This window comes from Gopherus flavomarginatus, chromosome 8 (genome assembly GCF_025201925.1).
Source record: "Gopherus flavomarginatus isolate rGopFla2 chromosome 8, rGopFla2.mat.asm, whole genome shotgun sequence".
Lineage (NCBI taxonomy): Eukaryota > Metazoa > Chordata > Testudines > Testudinidae > Gopherus > Gopherus flavomarginatus.
Genome location: NC_066624.1, coordinates 64,408,838 through 64,428,854, shown reverse-complemented (window position 1 = coordinate 64,428,854; position 20,017 = coordinate 64,408,838). Strand labels below are relative to the sequence as shown.

The 20,017-nt window shown below is 43.5% G+C and overlaps 2 protein-coding genes across 5 annotated transcripts in view; one reads left to right on the top strand and one right to left on the bottom strand.

Annotated features, from left to right (window-relative positions):
* Positions 1-20,017, bottom strand: part of PPP2R3A (protein phosphatase 2 regulatory subunit B''alpha) — a 767,863-nt gene that overhangs the window by 606,676 nt on the left and 141,170 nt on the right. The window lies entirely within an intron of this gene.
* Positions 1-20,017, top strand: part of VPS8 (VPS8 subunit of CORVET complex) — a 231,457-nt gene that overhangs the window by 153,119 nt on the left and 58,321 nt on the right. For 3 of the 4 annotated variants that reach the window (XR_007775959.1, XM_050965339.1, XM_050965338.1), the window contains exons 36-39: positions 431-520; positions 3,328-3,370; positions 13,739-13,842; positions 18,704-18,785. Coding sequence is in view for 3 of the 4 variants with exons in the window: in XM_050965339.1 (XP_050821296.1) it covers positions 431-520; positions 3,328-3,370; positions 13,739-13,842; positions 18,704-18,785 (319 nt within the window). In the remaining variant the exon portion in view is untranslated. The remainder of the gene's footprint in view (positions 1-430; positions 521-3,327; positions 3,371-13,738; positions 13,843-18,703; positions 18,786-20,017) is intronic. The other variant, XM_050965340.1, reaches the window with a different exon arrangement.

Sequence of the window (20,017 nt, the reverse complement as noted above, 5' to 3'; positions counted from 1 at the left end):
CAGTATGTGATGTTTCCTTTACATGTAACTCGGTTATGCAAATAGAGCTCTCTGTTGTGACTGGTAAAAGTGTTGGAAGGTGCTTGAAACATAAGAGACTGCTACTTCTGTAGGCAGCACTTTACTGCTGGTAGAGATTCTTATTGTCCTGTATTTGATTATCATGGCTCATAATCTTTCCTTGATTTTGATTTTTGTTTGTTTCTGTGTAAGCTTTGTATTCCCTTTTTAATAGTTATAGCGTGTGATTAGTAATGAAGACACTCCATCTGGTGTGAAAACGTCTGTGTGCCTCAGATGGGTAATATCCAGGATTATGAGCACATGGACGCACAGGAGATGCGAAGTCCACTGTGACCAATGCAGTCACTCCGTTCTTTCTAACAACAGAAACAGTAGATTCTTTAAAATAGACTCTTTTTTTGCCCAGATTACCCAGAAACACCTGCTCTGTGAAGCTTCCTCCTACCTGCTGGAGAAGAAAGGAGATGTTCATGGTGCCTTCCTAGTAATGCTTGAGGTACAGTAAACTGAGGCCTGGTCTACACTATGTGTTTATACTGATTTTAGCAGCATTAAACTGATTTAACACTGCACCCGTCTACACAACGAGGCCCTTTATATCAATATACAGTATCCTCTTTCATGTCTAAAGAAAAGATTCTGTACTGCCTGGACTATCATAGCAGCTGGAGGCTGCCTCCCCCTCATTCTGTCTCACTAGAAAGTCAGTGTTTCTTATTCCTGCATTCTTTATTACTTCATCACACAAATGGGGGGACCCTGCAACGGTAGCCCAGAAGGGTTGGGGGAGGAGGGAAACAACGGTGGACTTGTTGCAGGGACACCCCCTAGAGTGGCATGCAGCTCATCGTTTCTGTGGGATCTGACACAGAGCGGCTATGCTCTCTGGTTCTCTGATACACTGCTACTCTAGTACACTTGCCCCATATTCTAGGCAGGACTGACTATTTTTAGATACATCATAAAGGCGGAAATGACCCGGGGGGTCATTCCCATTTTTGTCTTTGCGACCCCGGCCGACCTCAGCAAAGGTCAGCTAGGAGCACCTATGACAGCAGCAGGCCGTACAGAACGACTGATAACCGTCATCTCATCGCCAATTTACAATGGCACAGCAGACGGTACAGAACGACTGGTAACCGTCTCTGCTACCTTGCAAAGGCAAATGAATGCTGCTGTGTAGCGCTGCAGTACCGCCTTTGTCAGCAGCATCCAGTACACATAAGATGACAGTGACAAAAGGCAAAACAGGCTCCATGGTTGCCATGCTATGGCATCTGCCAGGGCAATCCAGGGGAAAAGGGTGAGAAATGATTGTCTGCTGTTGCTTTCACGGAGGAAGGAATGAGTGACGACATTTACCCAGAATGTCCCGCGACACTGTTTTTGCACCATCATGCATTGGGATCTCAACCCAGAATTCCAATGGGCGGGGGCAACTGCGGGAACTATGGGATAGCTACCCACAGTGCAATGGTCCAGAAATCGACGCTAGCCTCGGCACATGGACTCACACCACCGAATTATTGTGCTTTGTGTGGCCGTGTGCGCTCGACTTTATACAATCTGTTTTACAAAACCAGTTTATGTAAAATCGGAATAATCCTGTAGTGTAGACGTACCCTGAGGTCCTGTATTCAAAAGCTGAACACTTCTGCTAAAATCATCAGCACCGAAATAGGTTGTGTTGAAACTAAAATGTTGTCATTAGTTTTCAGTGTTGTTCTGCTGAGATGAATGAGGGCAATATTGTATTAATTTAGATGACATAAAGGGTCCAAAGAGTCAGAGGTGGTAACGGGACCCTGAAACTGTCCAAAATTAAACAGATGTGAACAGTGTTTGATTTGCAGAGACCTCAGCCTGCTTAGTATCATGGCCAACACACTGAGTCCTTTTTAACCTTTTATTAAAGATATAGAAGAGAGAGAAACAGTTTAAGCATTTTAAATGTAAAGAGTTAAGTGAGGCTTTCATTTTTAACAACTTCCCTTTCCCTTAGAGAATCTCTGGAAGGAAAAAACTCCTTGTTTGGCTGTCTCTTATTTGGTAATAACTGTCCTTTTTGGGGAAAAGAGAAAAACTTAGTTGATAGGTGGAGCTGTTTTGTTGTTGTTTGTTAAAGTCCAGTCCTGTTTCCTAGAAGACAAAACAAGACAAAACACACAAAAGGGAAGAAAAAAGAACAGCAAAGTTAGCAAATGCAGCGTCTGTCTCTGGTGTCAGCTCTCACTTGCAGCATCATTGCTGGAGAAATACAGGCGCAGCACATGATTTGATCAGCCACTCTTGAGACCTGGCAAACTTGGACTGTTTAGGGCATTTCACTTAGCTGCCTTTTTCTGGTCACATGATGCTAAATATACAGCATTGGCTGGCTGAGCCGGACTCTTACTAGACAGAAAAAAAGAAAAGAGATGTAAGAATAGAAATAAATAGGGTAGGGAAGGAAAATTACTAATTGGGGGATGGAGGGAAAGCGGAGTCTCACATTTCCAGGTGGTGGTTGGGATTTAGCAGGATCAGGTAGAGGTGGAGGTGGTGATGTCATCTGATCCCTGTCTGTGGCCCAGTCTGGTCAGGACATCTCTCAGAATTAGGATGAAGAAGGTCCAGGGTCCCAGGAGACAATGGAGGTGGCACCTATGATGATGAAGCTCACTCCTTTCCCCCGCTCTCATCTTTAGTCAGCCAGTGGTCTCCTTTTAGGACCCCAAAAGGGATTGATAGCTGGAATAGCCCATCCCCTTATTATTTTGTTAACCAGTTAGGTCTAATTCTGACACACGAGTTTGGGTTCATTGGTTTCAGGCCCCACACTTCTCTTGTTTACCAGGCATGATCTGAAAACAGTTCCTGAATTATAGCAGAAGGCCTTTTTGTTCGAACTAGCCTTTTTGTTTCACTTTTGCCCCTTTATCCATCAACATTTACTGTTACAAATTATTGTGACATTTTATGAGCTTTCACTCACTTCTAACAGTTGAATTCACAATTATGGTAAATCAGTAGGTCTAGTTATTACAGCAGCAGTTAGCATTTGTCAGAACTATGTTCCAGGCTGTCTGCAGATTCAGCAGACATCTCTGTGTTGGTTTATATTTGTTTTACATTTTGAATGTTGTCTTTTGTAACAGATTGAGACTTGATTTTGATTTTCTTAGTCAAAGTTTAACTTGCAGGTTGTTCCCCACCATGTGAGGGAGAGTCTGTGCACTACAGTAGTCGTGCTCAGGCAGCAAAGTGCCCTTTGTATAAACCCTGTGACTTTAATGGTCTAAGATATATTTTGATTTGTTTTAGCAACTACGAAGCAAGTTGTTGATGCTTACACATGAAATTGAAGGTAAGCTGTTGGTTTTGATTTTAATTAAAAATTATTTTACCTTCAGTTTTTCCATGAGATGTGTGTTCTTTGAAAAAGAAGTGCTAGAAGTTAAAATGCTAACTTAGCTATCAGCAATTCAAGCAAACTTTCATCATCCAGCGATTCTCAGATTTTTAACTCACAAGAGCCTCAATGGATTGTTACAGTTCAGTTGCTGCTGTGTGATCCCTTGTGGTCACGATTGGTACTGTGGTTACCTGCCAGAAATTTATCTCATGATTCTAATTTCACAACAGAAAGATCTGACAGCTCATTATTTTTGTCCTTGAAAATGAGAAACATCTGGCAGTTATTGATCCCATTTCAGGATTCCAGGGATAGAGAAATCTTCCACATAGTGATCCTGTCATCTTACAGATTGAGAATCTTCTTGGCTGAAGAAACAATGAGAAAAAAGACTACATTATATATTCTGGAGTTAAGGACTACCAAAAAGTCCCTCAATCCCTTGTAAAGCGGTCACGAGGAGCTAAATGTGTTCTTCTCTAGAGAGAGAATATGACTGATGGGGGGGGGGGAATCAAAGAAACTGTTATGAGAAACTACAATCATGTCACAACTTAGTGGTTTGATGCATTTGCACTTAGCAGTGTGCATGGTGAATAAGATAGCTAATACATTCAGCATTTCACTCATACTTATGTTTCCTTTTAAATTTAGTCTTTTTGCACAAAGCAGAATTAGCCCGTACAGCCCATTGCCACAGGATATAGTTGAGGCCAAGAGCTTACTAGGAATAAAAAACCATCAGACATGTATATAGATGACAACATCTATAGTTACATAAGATATAACCTCTCTCCTGTTTCAGGAATAAGCCAGCCATTAACTTGTCAGGGTATAGAAAGAAACTTTTCTTCTTCGAGTGCTTTCCCTGTGCGTGCTCCATTCCAGGTGACAGTGCATCCTGGTGCCACTGATAGATCTTCAGTAGCAGTATCTGGCTGGGACGCACGCGCTCAGCTGCTGTCTTGCGGCATCGTTAGGGTCTGCCTGAGCGCGCGCATGCTGTACCCCTCTCAGTTCCTTTTCAATCATCCTCAGCTGAAGACGGGACTTGGGGCAGTGGTCATCTTTTCCCTGGTTACTGTAGGAAATAGGTAGAGAAAAATAGAAATAGTTAGCTAGCCATTTCCCAGTTCTCCCTTTCCTTTAGCATAGTTCATTAGTTTAAAAAAAAAATTTATTTTCCTCCAGTTAGTTTCTTGTTGAGACTTCCCCGCCCACTCACACTTTCATTATGCCGGGGTTGCCAGGCTTTAAGAAATGTGGCTCCTGCAAGGAGTCTGTGCCACGGTCTGACGGACACTCACTCTGCATTAAATGCCTTGGCAAGATGCACGTCCCTGCAAGTGTCTCCACTGCACCATCTTAAAAACTAGAGCTTGCCATGACACAGACTTGTGGCTAAAAATGCTCCTCAGGGCCACAGCTCTACAGCCGCCTATGGAAAAGGGCAGTAAACCCTCTCCCTCAGGCTTCCCTGCCAAGTCAGAACAGCCTGAGAGCACGGCTTCACCCTTTCACGGGAAGAGGCAGGAAGCCCTAATGTCTCCTCTCAGAGACGCTCAAAAGTGTAAAGAATCTCCTGCAGGGTCTTTACCCTTGGTGCTGCTAGCACCAAGAACAGGCAACTCTGACTGCCCCTGCATTTCAGAAGTAACTCACACGGGGCTCAAAAGCAGGGACCCGACTTCCCATAAGCTCTCCTCGGCACTGGTCCCTCCGGCACCGACAGTGGGCCTGGTGCCGGCAACGTGTTTCACCTGGTGCCAACGAAGGTCAGCACCAAGCCTGCCTGCCACTCCTGGAGCAGTTTCAGACCCCCTGTGGGGCACTTACAAACGTCTCATGGCTCCTGCAAAAGAAACTAAAATCATTCTGGGCTGCCACTCACACTCCACACTCTGTAGCACACCAGTCTAGGGAGCAGCAACAGTTTCTGCATCAGCAGGATATCTCTTTGGCCTCTGAACCTGACTCTTCTCTCCTTCACGTGGAACACTCACTGTTTGAACAGCAGCTCTCACCACCTGACCTGGCTACTTTCACTGATAGTGAGAACGGCACACAGCAGCAGGCAGAGTTCTCCCTGCCTGAGTCTCCCCCTCTGCCAGAGCCATACATACCCCAAGACATGGCGCATCATAAGAATCAGCCTCAGTTTCCCTACTTTGTCCACCAGTGACTGAGACCCAACTTTTCCTACCCAGTGCCCTGGCCTCAGTGGTACCCGTGGTTGGTTCCTGCCACTGCTCCTCCGTGCGCCCCTTCTACCGGACTACAAGCTCGCCTATGTCTCTGACTCCATCAACATCTAGAGCTCCTGAACCCCCTCCTGAAGAGGTGGGCTATGAACCTTCCTGGATTTACCGGCTCCTGCCTCGCCATCAGCCGCAGAAGACGCCCTCATGCCTCCACCTCCACAAAACATGGAGGACTTTAAGCAATTCCAGGAACTTTTCAAGAGAATGGCACTCAGCCAGGACATCCCTTTGGAGGAAGTCCAGAAGACCACAACATAGACTCCTCAAAATCCTCCAACCCTCTGCACCCTCAGAGATCGCACTACCCATAAATGAAGCTCTCCTAGAACCAGCTGATACTCTGTGGCAGACCCCTGCCTCCATTTCACCAACATGCAAGAAAGCAGAATGTCAATACAACCCCACGAGGGACATTGATTTCTTTTCCCACCCACAACCCACTTCTCTTGTGGTGGATGCAGTGACATAGAGAACAAAGCATAAGAATGGCCATACTGGGTCAGACCAAAGGTCCATCCAGTCCAGTATCCTGTCTACCGACAGTGGCCAATGCCAGGTGCCCCAAAGGGAATGAACCTAACAAGTAATGATCAAGTGAGCTCTATTCTGTCATCCATCTCCACCCTCTGACAAACAGAGGCTAGGGACACCATTCCTTACCCATCCTGGCTAATAGCCATTAATGGACTCTACCTCCATGAATTTATCTAGTTCTCTTTTAAACCCTGTTATAGTCCTAGCCTTCACGACCTCCTCAGGCAAGGAGTTCCACAGGTTGACTGTGCACTGTGTGAAGAACTTCCTTTTATTTGTTTTAAACCTACTGCCAGTTTGGTGGCCCCTAATTCTTATATTATGGGAACAAGTAAATAACTTTTTCCTTATTCACTTTCTCCACCTCACTCATGATTTTATATACCTCTATCATATCCCCGCTTAGTCTCCTCTTTTCCAAGCTGAGAAGTCCTAGCCTCTTTAATCTCTCTTCATATGGGACCCTTTCCAAACCCTGAATCATTTTAGTTGCCCTTTTCTGAACTTTTTTCTAATGGCAGTATATCTTTTTTTTGAGATGAGACTACATCTGTACTCAGTATTCAAGATGTGGGCGTAGTATGGATTTATATAAGGGCAATAAGAGATTCTCTGTCTTACTCTCTATCCCTTTTTTAATGATATCTAACATCCTGTTTGCTTTTTTTGACTGCAACTACATACTGCATAGACATCTTCAGAAAACTATCCACGATGACTCCAAGATCTTTCCTGATTAGTTGTAGCTAAATTAGCCCCCATGATATTGTATGTATAGTTGGGATTATTTTTTCCAATGTGCATTACTTTTTATTTATCCACATTAAATTTCATTTGCCATTTTGTTGCCCAATCATTTAGTTTTGTGAGATCTTTTTGAAGTTCTTCACAGTCTGCTTTGGTCTTAACTATCTTGAGCAGTTTAGTATCATCTGCAGACTTTGCCACCTCACTGTTTACCCCTTTCTCCAGATCATTTATGAATAAATTGAATAGGATTAGCCCTAGGACTTCCCCTTGGGGAACACCACTAGTTACCCCTCTCCATTCTGAAAATTTACCATTTATTGTTACCCTTCGTTCCCTGTCTTTGAACCAGTTCTCAATCCATGAAAGGCTCTTCCCTCTTATCCCATAACAACTTAATTTATGTAAGAGCCTTCAGTGTGGGACCTTGTCAAAGGCTTTCTGGAAATCTAAAGACACTATAAAAAAAATTGAGTCCTTGTGACATATTAGAGGCTAACAAATTTATTTGGGCATAAGTTTTCATGGGCTAGAACCCACTTCATCAGATGTATGAAGTAAAAAATACAGGAGTGGGTATAAATACATGAAAGAATGGGGGTGTTTACCAAGTGTTTGGTCAGTCTAACGAGATAAATATGTCCACTGGATCCCCCTTGTCCACATGTTGACCCCTTCAAGAACTCTAATAGATTAATAAGACATGATTTCCCTTTACAGAAACCATGTTGACTTTTGCTCAACAAGTTATGTTCTTCTATGCGTCTGACAATTTTATTCTTTACTATTGTTTCAACAGATTTGCCGGGTACCAATGTTAGGCTTACTGCCTGTAATTGCCGGGATTACTACCTCTAGAGCCCTTTTTAAATATTGGCGTTATATTTGCTAGCTTCCAGTCATTGGGTTCAGAAGCCAATTTAAAGGAAGGGTTACAAACCATAGTTAATGGTTCTGCAATTTCACATTTTAGTTCTTTTGGAACTTTTGGGTGAACGCCATCTGGTCCTGGTTACTTGTTACTATTACATTTATCAATTAATTCCAAAATCACCTCTAGTGACACTTCAGTCTGTGACAATTCCTCAGATCTGTCACCTACAAAGGATGGCTCAGGTTTGGGAATCTCCCTAACATCCTCAGCCGTGAAGACTGAAGCAAAGAATCCGTTTAGTTTCTCTGCAATGACTGTATCGTCTTTAAGTGCTCCTTTTGTATCTCAATCATCGAGGGGCCCCACTGGTTGTTTAGCAGGCTTCCTGCTTCTGATGTACTTAAAAAACATTACCTTTCAAGTTTTTGACTAGCTGTTCTTCAAACTCCTTTTTGGTATTTCTTATTACATTTTTACACTTAATTTGGCAGTGTTTATGCTCCTTTCTATTTACCTCACTAGGATTTGACTTCCACTTTTTAAAAGATGTCTTTTTATCTCACTGCTGCTTTTACATGTTTGTTAAGACACAGTGGCTCTTTTTTAGTTCTTTTACTGTGTTTTTTAATTTGGGGTATACATTTAAGTTGGGCCTCTATTATCATGTCTTTGAAAAGTGTCCATGCAGCTTGCAGGGATTTCACTCTAGTCACTGTACCTTTTAATTTCTGTTTAACTAACCTCCTCATTTTTGCATAGTTCCCCTTTGTGAAATTAAATGCCACAGTGTTGGGCTGTTGAGGTGTTCTTCCCACCACAGGAATGTTAAATGTTATATTATTATCACAATTTCCAAGTGGTCCTGTTATAGTTACTTCTTGAACCAGCTTCTGTGCTCCACTCAGGACTAAATCGAGAATTGCCTCTCCCCATGTGGGTTCCTGTACCATCTGCTCCAAGAAGCAGTCATTTAAAGTATCGAGAAATTTCGTCTCTGCATTTCGTCCTGAGGTGACATGTACCCAGTCAATATGGGGATAATTGAAATCCTCCACTAATATTGAATTCTTTATTTTGATAGCCTCTCTAATCTCCCTTAGCACTTCATCATCACTATCATTGTCCTGGTCAGGTTATATTCTTGCTGGAGCATGAAATTACTATCCATAGAGATTCTGTGGAACATGTGGATTCCTTTAAGGTTTTTACTTCATTTGATTCTACATTTTCTTTCACATATAGTGCCACTCCCCCCCGCACAACCTGTTCTGTCCTTCCGGTATATTTTGTACCCTGGAATGATTCTGCCGCATTGTTTGTCCCCACTCCACCAGGTTTCTGTGATGCCTATTATATCAATATCCTCCTTTAACACGAGGCACTCTAGTTCACCCATCTTATTATTTAGACTTCTAGCATTTGTGTACAAGTACTTTAAAAACTTGTCACTGTTTGTCTGCCCTTTTCTGATGTGTCAGATCCTTTTTTATGTGAATGTTTCTGGTCGGATCTGGCCCATACTTTGTCCTCTTCCATCCTCTCCTCCTGACTAGACCCTGGAGAATCTCCATCAATAGACTCTCCTCTAAGAGAAGTCTCTGTCTGATCCACATGCTCCGCTCCAGCAGTCGGCTTTCCCCAACTCTCAGTTTAAAAACTGCTCTGCAACCTTTTTAATGTTAAGTGCCAGCACTCTGGATCCACTTTGGTTTAGGTGGAGCTCATCTTACCAGCCCACTCCGCAGGACAAGGACCTCACATGCGTTGACCTCCTGGGCCTCCAGGTTTATACCTCTTCTACTCTACAATTTAGAATTGCAAATTATTCCGCCCTCCTTGCAAGCTATGACTGACAACTACAACAAGCTCTTTGATTTTGCCTCCCATATACTGGAGGACAGGAGAGCAGACTTCAAGTCAGTCCTCCTCGAAGGTCAATTGGTGTCTAGGGTGGCACTGCAAGCGCCCATGGACATAGCTGATCAGCAGCCCAAACCACTACCACTGCAGTGGTAATGCACCGGTTTTCCTGGCTCTTGGCATCCGGTATCCCCAAAGATTTGCAGACAAAAGTGAAGGATCCCCCCTTTGACAAAGATGAAACTCGTCTTTTTTTTGGAAAAAAAAAGAAGTTCTTCACACTATGAACGACCCTAGAGCTACTTTGCGCACATTGGGCATATACCCGTTCATCCCCAGGAGACCACAGTATCACCGACCCCAGTCCAGACCGTATGACACTGGGAGAAACTGCAACAAACCTCCTAGGCACAGGCAAAACCAGGTGCAACCAACTACTTCCCATCCATTGGGTAACAAACAACAATTTTGAAGTGCTGGTTGGGGGTCTGCATGACCACCCCTTGATTCTGCCACTTATTTGTCCATTTGTCTACTGCCTCCAGGCTTTCCACCATTTCTGGCAGCAGATCACACGGGACTGCTGGGTCCTGGAAATAGTTCAGTCAGGTTACTCCATCCCTTTCCTATCTTCCCTGCCCACCCTTTCCCTTTCCCCGTCCCTCTTCAGGGACCCCTCTCATGAGCACCTTCTCTGCGTGGAGGTGGCTCATCTTCTCCACCTAGGTGCAGTTGAAAATGTACCGATGCAACATCAGGGAAAAGGATTCTACTCCTACTAGTTCTACTCCCAAAAGAAAGGCGGGGGGTGGAGACCTATATTAGATCTCCATCGACTGAAGAACTTTGTATGTGTAAAAAATTCAAGATGGTCACATTGGGCACAATAATACCCATGCTGGAAAGAGGGGACTGGTTCACAGCCATCAGTCTACAAGATGCCTATTTCCATATATCCATTCATCTAGCACACACACACTTCCTGTGATTTCTCACTATTGCGCATCTCATACGCATGATCTCTGTTCGCCCTAGAATACAGGCATGGACCTGCCTTCAGCTTCTTGGTCACATAGCAGCCACCACCTTCCTGGCCAGATATGCCAGGCTGCACATGAGATGTCTGCAGGGTTGGTTCAACTCCAACCACAAACCAAGCAGACACAGTTTCTGTGTAACACTGATTCCAACATCGAACATATTGGCTTCCCTACATTGGTGGACAAAACCAGAGAACCTTTGCATGGGTGTTCCCTTCCATCCACACTCCCCAGTACTCATGCTGTCCATGAACGCTTCCCAGATACGTTGAGGAGCACATCTAGGCGAGCACAAGGCATAGGGCCACTGGTCCTTATCAGAGATGCATCTGCACATCAATCTTCTAGAGCTCAGAGCCGTCAGGCAGGAAGGAGCACAATCTGACTCCCTATGCACAGAAGCCATTCAACTATTCAACAACACTACCGCTGACATGCTCAGCAGACATTTCTCCAAGGAACACGAATGGGAATTAAATCCCACGATACTCCGACAGCTCTTCTCCCACTGGGGCACTTTGTCGATAGACCTGTTTGCCACTATTCAAAACTGTAAATACCATCTATTTTGCTCCAGAGCGGGACTCGGAAACACATCTCGAGGGGATGTGTTCCTCATTCTTTGGAACAACTCCCTCATGTACGCTTTTCCACTGATTCCACTGAGACACAGGGTTCTACGCATGATCACAGAGGACAAGGCTTGGGTCATACTTTATTGCCCCAGCTTGGCCCAGGCAGCCATAGTATCCTTACCTGCTATGCATGTCTATCCGTCCTCCCTGGACTCTCCCTGACAGACCAGTTCTCCTCTCCCAGAATTGTGGTTGGCTTCATCTGCAGCTCCACAAACGCCATCTGACGGTGTGGCTCTTTCAATCCCATGAATTAGCCTGCTCGGAACAGATCCAACACATCCTCCTGCACAGTAGAAGGGACTCCACTCGTAAGACTTACCTGCAGAAATGGAAACGCTTCTCCATCTGGTGCTTCCACAAATGCCTGATACACTCAGACTGCAACCTTCCCTGACATCTTAGACTATCTTTTTTCAGACTGAAACAGGATGGGCTTTTGCTCAGTTCTATCAGGAGTACAACTCGCGGCCCTTACCACCTTCCATGACACTCTGGACAGCTATTCACTTTTTGCCCACCTCATCAAGAAACACTTCCTCACAGGCCTGCAAAATCTCTACCCTGAGATTCATTCACCAGTAGCCTCCTGGAGTCTCAACCTAGTTCTCTGCACTCTTATGAACCCCCTTTCAAGCCCCTAGCTACTTCATCCCTGCTCCACATGTCCATGAAAGTGGCTTTCTTGGTTGCCATAACGTCAGCAGGAAGGGTTGGTGAAATAAGCACCCTGATGGCACCCTCCCTACACCATTTTCTCTAAAGACAAGGTTACTATGCGAACCCACCCCAAATTCCTCCCTAAGGTGGTGTCTACCTTCCACCTTAACCTGCCAATACACTTACCTGTATTCCATCCCAAGCCTCATACGACTCCAGAGGAAGCTGCGTTACATACCCTTGACGTCCAACGGGCTCTTGCATGCTATCTTGACAGAACTAAACCATTTCATAAATCCCCTAGGCTATTTGTTTCTACTACTGAGAGATCAAAGGATGATGCTATCTCTAAGCAAAGACTCTCCAAGTGGATTTTGAACTGCATCAGATCCTGCTATCATACCCAGAATGTTCGACCACCAGAGTGTGTTAGAACTCATTCTACTGGAGCAATGTCAATATCCTTTGCCTTCCTCCACAGCGTACCTATTACAGACATATGCAAGGTGGCCATGTGGACATCTGACCACACATTTGCCAAACGTTATGCTATCACACAGGATACCACAGCAGACACCATAATCAGCCATACAGTACTGTCTACTGTTATTTCTTACGCAACTCCAAAATCCCACCAACCGTAGTGGGTAGTGCTTCACATTTACCTGGAGTGGAGCAACCACAGGGACAGCATTTGAAGAAAAGAAAGTTACTCACCTTGCAGTAACTGAGTTTCTTCGAGATGTGTGTCCCTGTGGGTGCTCTACTACCCACCCTCCTCCCCTCTACTTTGGAGTACTAATCAGACAACTCTGTGGTAGAGAAGAAACTGAGGGGGGGTGCGGGATGCGCGCACTCAGGCAGACCTTAATGATGCTGCGAGACAGCAGCTGAGCACGTGTGCCTCGACCATGCACTGCTACTGAAGATCTTTGATCAACGGTGCAGGGATGCACCTGGAGTGGAGCACCCACAGGGACACACATCTTGAAGAACCTCATTTACTGCAAGGTGAGTAACTTTCTCTTCCCTTTTGGACAAGTTATGTGATGATTGTCTAGGGTGAGGTTTTTAACTTTTTTTCTTCCTGAAGTAATTGGTATTGGCCACTCTTGGAAGTTAGACACAACTAGACTGGATTGATCAGTGGTCTGATGTAGCAGTTCCTGTTTTTTGAAACCTACTACTCTGTGTACCTCACTGTGAGCATGCTCTTCATCAGGAAACATGCAGTACTGAAATTAAGAAATTTACCTGTTGCTTCTGCAGCAAACAAATATTACAAAGTGCTGTGAGGCTGTATCAGTTTTTATCATTACCGAAAACTAGGCTAATAACCCAAAGGAAGCAACTCTGCTACATTGGCAGGAAACATAGTGTGGTTCCTACTATGCTCTCTGTTCATGAGCTCCAGAACTCAATAGCAGCAAATTAAAACATGACATTTTTAATCAGTGTCAAGGCATATCTAAGCCAAAACTCAGATGTTACTAATATGGTTGCATAAAGCATTTTGCATACCACAGTTTATTCTGCTATAGAGCTGAATCCACGAAAAAGGGTCAGAGCCTGTCTTCATAACAGTTGTTTGTGATACAAGGAAGAGATTATTAGGTGAGCAGCATGGTTTTTATTTTGGAATGATTTAGCAGTAATGGCATGGTAAACTGTCTGAACAATGGTATAATCTTTGTTTTTCATTAACCTAGAATCAACAGAACTCGACTTATTAAAGGATATTGAAGATACCTTAGTAAAAACAATTGCACTTTGCCAGAGGAATTCACATAGTTTAAACCAGCAGCAGCGAGAGGTAAGGGGATAAAAGGCACTATTACTAGGGCTTGTAGTACTATGCAAATATGGAAGGAAGAGTTCCATTTTCAGTATCCATTAAGTTAATCTTTTGTTCAGTTGGACCTGCACACCTGTGATTTGGTAGATTCCTATCATTATACAGATTTGCTTCACATCTATGCACCTACTTTTGTATGTGCCTGATTTGTCCATGCTCAATGTCCAGTGCACACCTGCAAGTCAGGATTTGGGCATGCTTTGTGGGACCTATATGCACAGATCTCAACTTACGTATAGGTGGAAGCATGGTTCGGCAAAGCTGGGCCATTGTGTATACTGCGAGTTAGCCAGAAACTGGAACTCAAAATGCCTTTGGCTTACCTCCTACAAGGAAGCGGGGCTGTTGCTCTGAGGGGTTCTGTGATCAGAGAGTGGTGTTTGTGAGATCTTCAGAGACATATCCCTGGAGCCTGATGATTTTCCATGTACGCAGGAGAGTGTCTGTGGTGAAACAGAATATAATATTCTGCTGAGAACACACCCTTTGAGAAAGTGGAAAAGGCTAGGTCCTGACAAATAGTCATCTTTGCTGTGGAGCATACTTCAGGGTAACAATTGGAGTAATGGTAAGGCCTGATATAAGGGGGCTTCTTAGGTGCTTCACTTCCCTCTACATAACACAGGAATTAAAAGAAGTCTGTGCTTTTAAAAGTCTTGCTGTGATAATCAGCAAATAACATTTAAGTGATTATTTGGTTTCTGAACCAGGAATCTAGAATGTATGTGTCACTACAGCACTTCCTACCTTTCTCCAGCCCAATATCTCCCACAGTTCTGGATACGTGGGCTGCTCTCCTCTCTGCAGTTCACAGCGGTGGATCAGTGTTTTGGCGCCACATAGTCTGACCACTCCTGCTTGCTGCCAGACAGTGGAGGCTTTTTTTTCTCCTGCCCTTCCTCTTCCTATTTTAACTTTTCTGCCCAGTTTTTTGGGCACAGGGAGCAGTGTTCTCCCTCCTCAGCATTCCTCCTCCTCCTCCCTGGGTTGGTTAACCCTTCGGGGTTTTAACCCTTCCTGAGCCTTCTGCTATGAGTCTGACAAGCAGGTGGAGTCCACTACCTACCAGAGCTGCTGTGATTCCAACGGGGGGAATATGGACTGAGAACTCCACTATAGAGCAGGGAGAGGCTCCAAAAGGGTGGAGAACCCTGACCACTCAACTCGGGGAAAGTCCTAGGGACCCCTGCAGAACAGGCTTGTGTGGCCACAAGTCGTCCCCCTCCAAGTCTTAAAGTGGGTCCTGTGCACCCTGGGAAAAGAGGCAGGGCTTCTCTCTGCCCCTTTTCCTCCCAAGCCAACCAGGAGGGCTCTGACAATGAGTTCCCCCCTTCCCCTTGAATGGGAGCCAATGGAGAGCATTCTGAGAGAGACTTGTCGAGACGACTCCAGATCCGAAGCAAGGCTAGTCATAAGAGGGTTCACCAAAGCTGCAACAGAGCATCAAGGCTCCTAAAGTGCACAGAACAAGTTTAAAAACTCAAAAAGGCTAAAAGGGGAAAGAAAGTTTCAAAAAATACAGGCGATAAAGGTCCTCAGACCCCTCTTCCTCCTCCTCCACTGAGGAAGGTGAGCTGTCTGGCTCTGAAACCTGAGATGAAGCCTCAGTAAATTTTGTCCCCCCTCAGGCAGCAATACCCCTTTGCTGCTGCTCTTAGGAAGTGATTAGGGGTGAATAGAACAAGCCTAAAAAGGGCAAATATATTGAGTGACCTCAGGCACTATAATATTCAAGAACCAAAGGGCTCTATTGCTCAGAAACTGCTGCCACAGGGAGATGGTGTTGCCTTATATATTAAAAATGTATACACGGGGACTGGGGTTGAGCTAGAAGTAAGAGACAGACTTGTTGAAAGTGTCTGGGTAAGGATAAAAGAGAGAAAAAACAAGGGAGATGTCATGGTAGGGGTTTACTACAGACCACCAAGCCAGGAAGAAGAAGTGGATGAGGCTTTTTTTAAACAACTAACAAAATCACCCAAAGCACAGGACTTAGTGGTGATGGGGGACTTCAATTACCCAGACATCTGTTGGGAAAATAATACAACAGGGCACAGATTATCCAACAAGTTCTTGGAATGTATTGGAGACAATTTGTTATTTCAGAAGGTGGAGAAAGCTACTAGGGGAGAGGCTGTTCTAGATTTTATTTTGACAAATAGGGAGGAACTGGTTGAGAATTTGAAAGTGGAAGGCAACTTGGGTGAAAGTGATCATGAAATGGGAGAGTTCATGATTCTAAGGAATTGGTAGGAGGGAGAACAGCACAATAAAGACAATGGATTTCAAGCAACTCAGGGAGTTGGTAGGTAAAATCCCATGGGGAGCAAGTCTAAGGGGAAAAACAATTCAAGACAGTAGGTAGTTTTTCAAAGAGACATTATTAAGGGCTCAAGAGCAAACTATCCCACTGCGTAGGAAAGATGGAAAGTATTGCAAGAGATCACCCTGGCTTAACCAGGAGATCTTCAGTGATCTAAAACTCAAAAAAGAGTCCTACAAAAAGTGGAAACTCAGTCAAATTACAGAGGATGAGTGTAAACATAACACAAGTGTGTAGGAACAAAATTAAAAAAGCCAAGGCACAAAACGAGATCAAACTAGCTAGGGACATAAAAGGAAACAAGAAAACATTCTACAAATGCATTAAAGCAAAAGGAAGGCCCAGGACAGAGTAGGCTCTGTGGCGGTGTGGGAAAGACAATAAAGAAAATGTGGAAATGGCAGAAGTGCTTAATGATTTCTTTGTGTCGGTTTTCACCAAGAAGATGGGTGGCGATTAGAAGTTTAACATAGTGAATGCCAGTGAAAATGAGGTAGGATTGGAGTCTAAAATAGGGAAAGAACAATTCAAAAATTACTTAGATAAGTTAGATGTCTTCAAATCTCAAGGGCCTGATGAAATGCATCCTAGAATACTCAAGGAGCTGACTGAGGGGATATCTGAGCCATTCGCAATTATCTTTGAAAAGTCATGGAAGACGAGAGACATTCCAGAAGACTGGAAAAGGGCACATACAGTGCCAATCTATAAAAAGGGAAATAAGGACAAAGCAGGGAATTACAGGCCAGTCAGTTTAACTTCTGTACCCAGAAAGATAATGGAGCAAATAATTAAACAATCAATTTGCAAACATCTAGAAGAAAATAAGATGATAAATAACAGTCAGCATGGATTTTCCAAGAACAAATCATGTCAAGCCAATCTGATAGGTTTCTTTGATAGGGTAACAAGCCATGTGGATGGGGGGAAGCAGTAGATGTGATATATCTTGACTTTAGTAAGGCTTTTGATACTGTCTCGCATGACCTTCTCATGAACAAACTAGGGAAATACAACCTAGATGGAGCTACTATAAGGTGGGTGCATAACTGGTTGGAAAATCGTTCCCAGAGAGTAATCATCAGTGTTTCATGCTCATTCTGGAAGGGCATAATGAATGGGGTCCCACAAGGATTGATTCTGGGTCCGGTTCTGTTTAATATCTTCAGTGATTTAGATAATGGCAGAGAGAGTACACTTAGAAAGTTTGTGGACAATACCAAGCTGGGACAGGTTGCAAGTGCTTTGGAGGATAGGATTAAAATTCAAAATGATTTGAACAAACTTGAGAAGTGGTCTGAAGTAAAGAGGATGAAATTCAATAAGGACAAATGCAAAGTACTCCGCTTAGGAAGGAACAATCAATTTCACACATACAAAATGGGAAGTGACTGCCTAGGAAGGAGTACTGCAGAAAGGGATCTGGAGGTCATAGTGGATCACAAGCCAGGGCTGCCCAGAGGATTCAGGGGCAGAGAACTGTATGTCTCCTGCTCTGTTTTACCCACATTCTGCATATATTTCATGCTATAGCAGTCTCGGATGATAACCCAGCACATATTCATTTTAAGAACACTTTCACAGCAGATTTGACAAAATGCAAAGAAGATACCAATTTGAGATTTGTAAAAATAGCTACAGCGCTCGACCCAAGGTTTAAGAATCTGAAGTTCCATCCAAAATCTGAGAGGGAGAAGGTGTGGAGCATGCTTTTAGAAGTCTTAAAAGAGCAACACACTGATGCAGAAATTAGAGAACCCAAACCACCAAAAAAGAAAATGAACCTTCTGCTGACAGCATCTGATTCAGATGATGAAAATGAACATGTGTCTGCACTGCTTTGGATCTTTATCAGGCAGAACCCATCATCAGCATGGAAGCATGTCTTCTGGAATATTGGTTGAAGCATGAAGGGACATATGATTTTTTAGCGCACCTGCCACATAAATATCTTGCAACGCTGTCTACAACAGTGCCATGCAAATGCCTGTTCTCACTTTCAGGTGACATTATAAGCAAGAAGCAGGCAGCATTATCTCCTGCAAATTGTAACCAGTCTTATTTGTCTGAGCAATTGGCTAACCAAGAAGTAGGACTGAGTTGACTTAAAGGCTCTAAAGATTTACATTGTTTTATTTTTTAATGCAGTTTTTTGTACGTAATTCTACATTTGTAAGTTCAACTTTCATGATAGAGATTGCACTACAGTACTTGTTTGAGGTTAATTGAAAAATATATTTTTTTTGTTTTTTACAGTGCAAACATTTGTAATCAGAAATATAAAGTGAGCACTGAACATTTTGTATTCTGTATTGTAATTGAAATTAATATTTTTGAAAATGTGGTAAACGTCCAAAAATATATAAAATAAGTGGTATTGTATTGTTGTTTAACAGTGCCATTAATCACTATTCCTTTTTTTAATTGCTTGATAGTGCTAGTAATCACTTATTTTTGCCAGAGTTGTAGGATTTATTGTGCACTTAATTTTTCTAGGCACTCTGGTTTCCTCTCCTGGAGGCTGTGATGTCGCCACAGAAGCTATCCAGTTCAACAGTGTTGTGTCAGTATTCTGAACGTAAGTTTGTTGGCACCTTGTGGCGTCAGATACCACTGAAAATGTGACCTCAGTTTTTTTTCTCCTTTTCTCCTGACCAGAAATGAGGAAGTAAGCATTGTGACTGAACTTGTGTACATATCTGAAACAAAGCTAGGGTGTGCACCTGTGTGAAAAGTGCTAATACTCTCTTCCAGCTGTGAAGTAGCAGTTTTTACCAGGAACACATTACACCTGTCTTGCAGTAACTGCACTGGTTCCTGTTGCCTTTCAAGTACAATGTAAGTTATTTTGTTTGGCCTGTAAAGTCCTAAATCATCTGGTCCTGGCTACTTAGACTACTTGGCTCCTCATGTGGCTCAGTGGCAGTTGCAATTAGCTGAGGCATCTCAGTTAAGAACCTGTTGCTTTAAATGACTCTGGAACTCTTTTCCTTGGACCAATATAGGTCTGTTTTGTTTCAAGGCCTGTATGTTTCTTAGGCTTTCCATTAGAGGGTAGATTTGGGGTCTTTTGGATTCATTCTCTGGATACTGATCCAGCATAGTTATTCTGTATGCATGCAAGTGATGTGCATGCACTAGGAGTTCCTGTAGGTACTTATAGATTCATAGACTCTAGGACTAGAAGGGACCTCGAGAGGTCATTGAGTCCAGTCCCCTGCCCTCATGGCCAGACCAAATACTGTCTAGACCATCCCTGATAGACATTTATCTAACCTACTCTTAAATATCTCCAGAGATGGAGATTCCACAACCTCCCTAGGCAATTTAACTACCCTGACAGTTAGGAACTTTTTCCTAATGTCCAACCTAAATCTCCCTTGCTGCAGTTTAAGCCCATTGCTTCTTGTTCTATCATTAGAGGCTAAGGTGAACAAGTTTTCTCCCTCTTCCAGATGACACCCTTTTAGATACCTGAAAACTGTTGTCATGTCCCCTCTCAGTCTTCTCTTTTCCAAACTAAATAAACCCAATTCTTTCAGCCTTCCTTCATAGGTCATGTTCTCAAGATCTTTAATCATTCTTGTTGCTCTTCTCTGGACCCTCTCCAGTTTCTCCACATCTTTCTTGAAATGCGGTGACCAGGACTGGACACAATGCTCCAGTTGAGGCCTAACCAGCGCAGAGTAGAGCGGAAGAATGATTCTCGTGTCTTGTTTACAACACACCTGTTAATGCATCCCAGAATCACGTTTGCTTTCTTTGCAACAGTATCACACTGTTGACTCATATTTAGCTTGTGGTCCACTA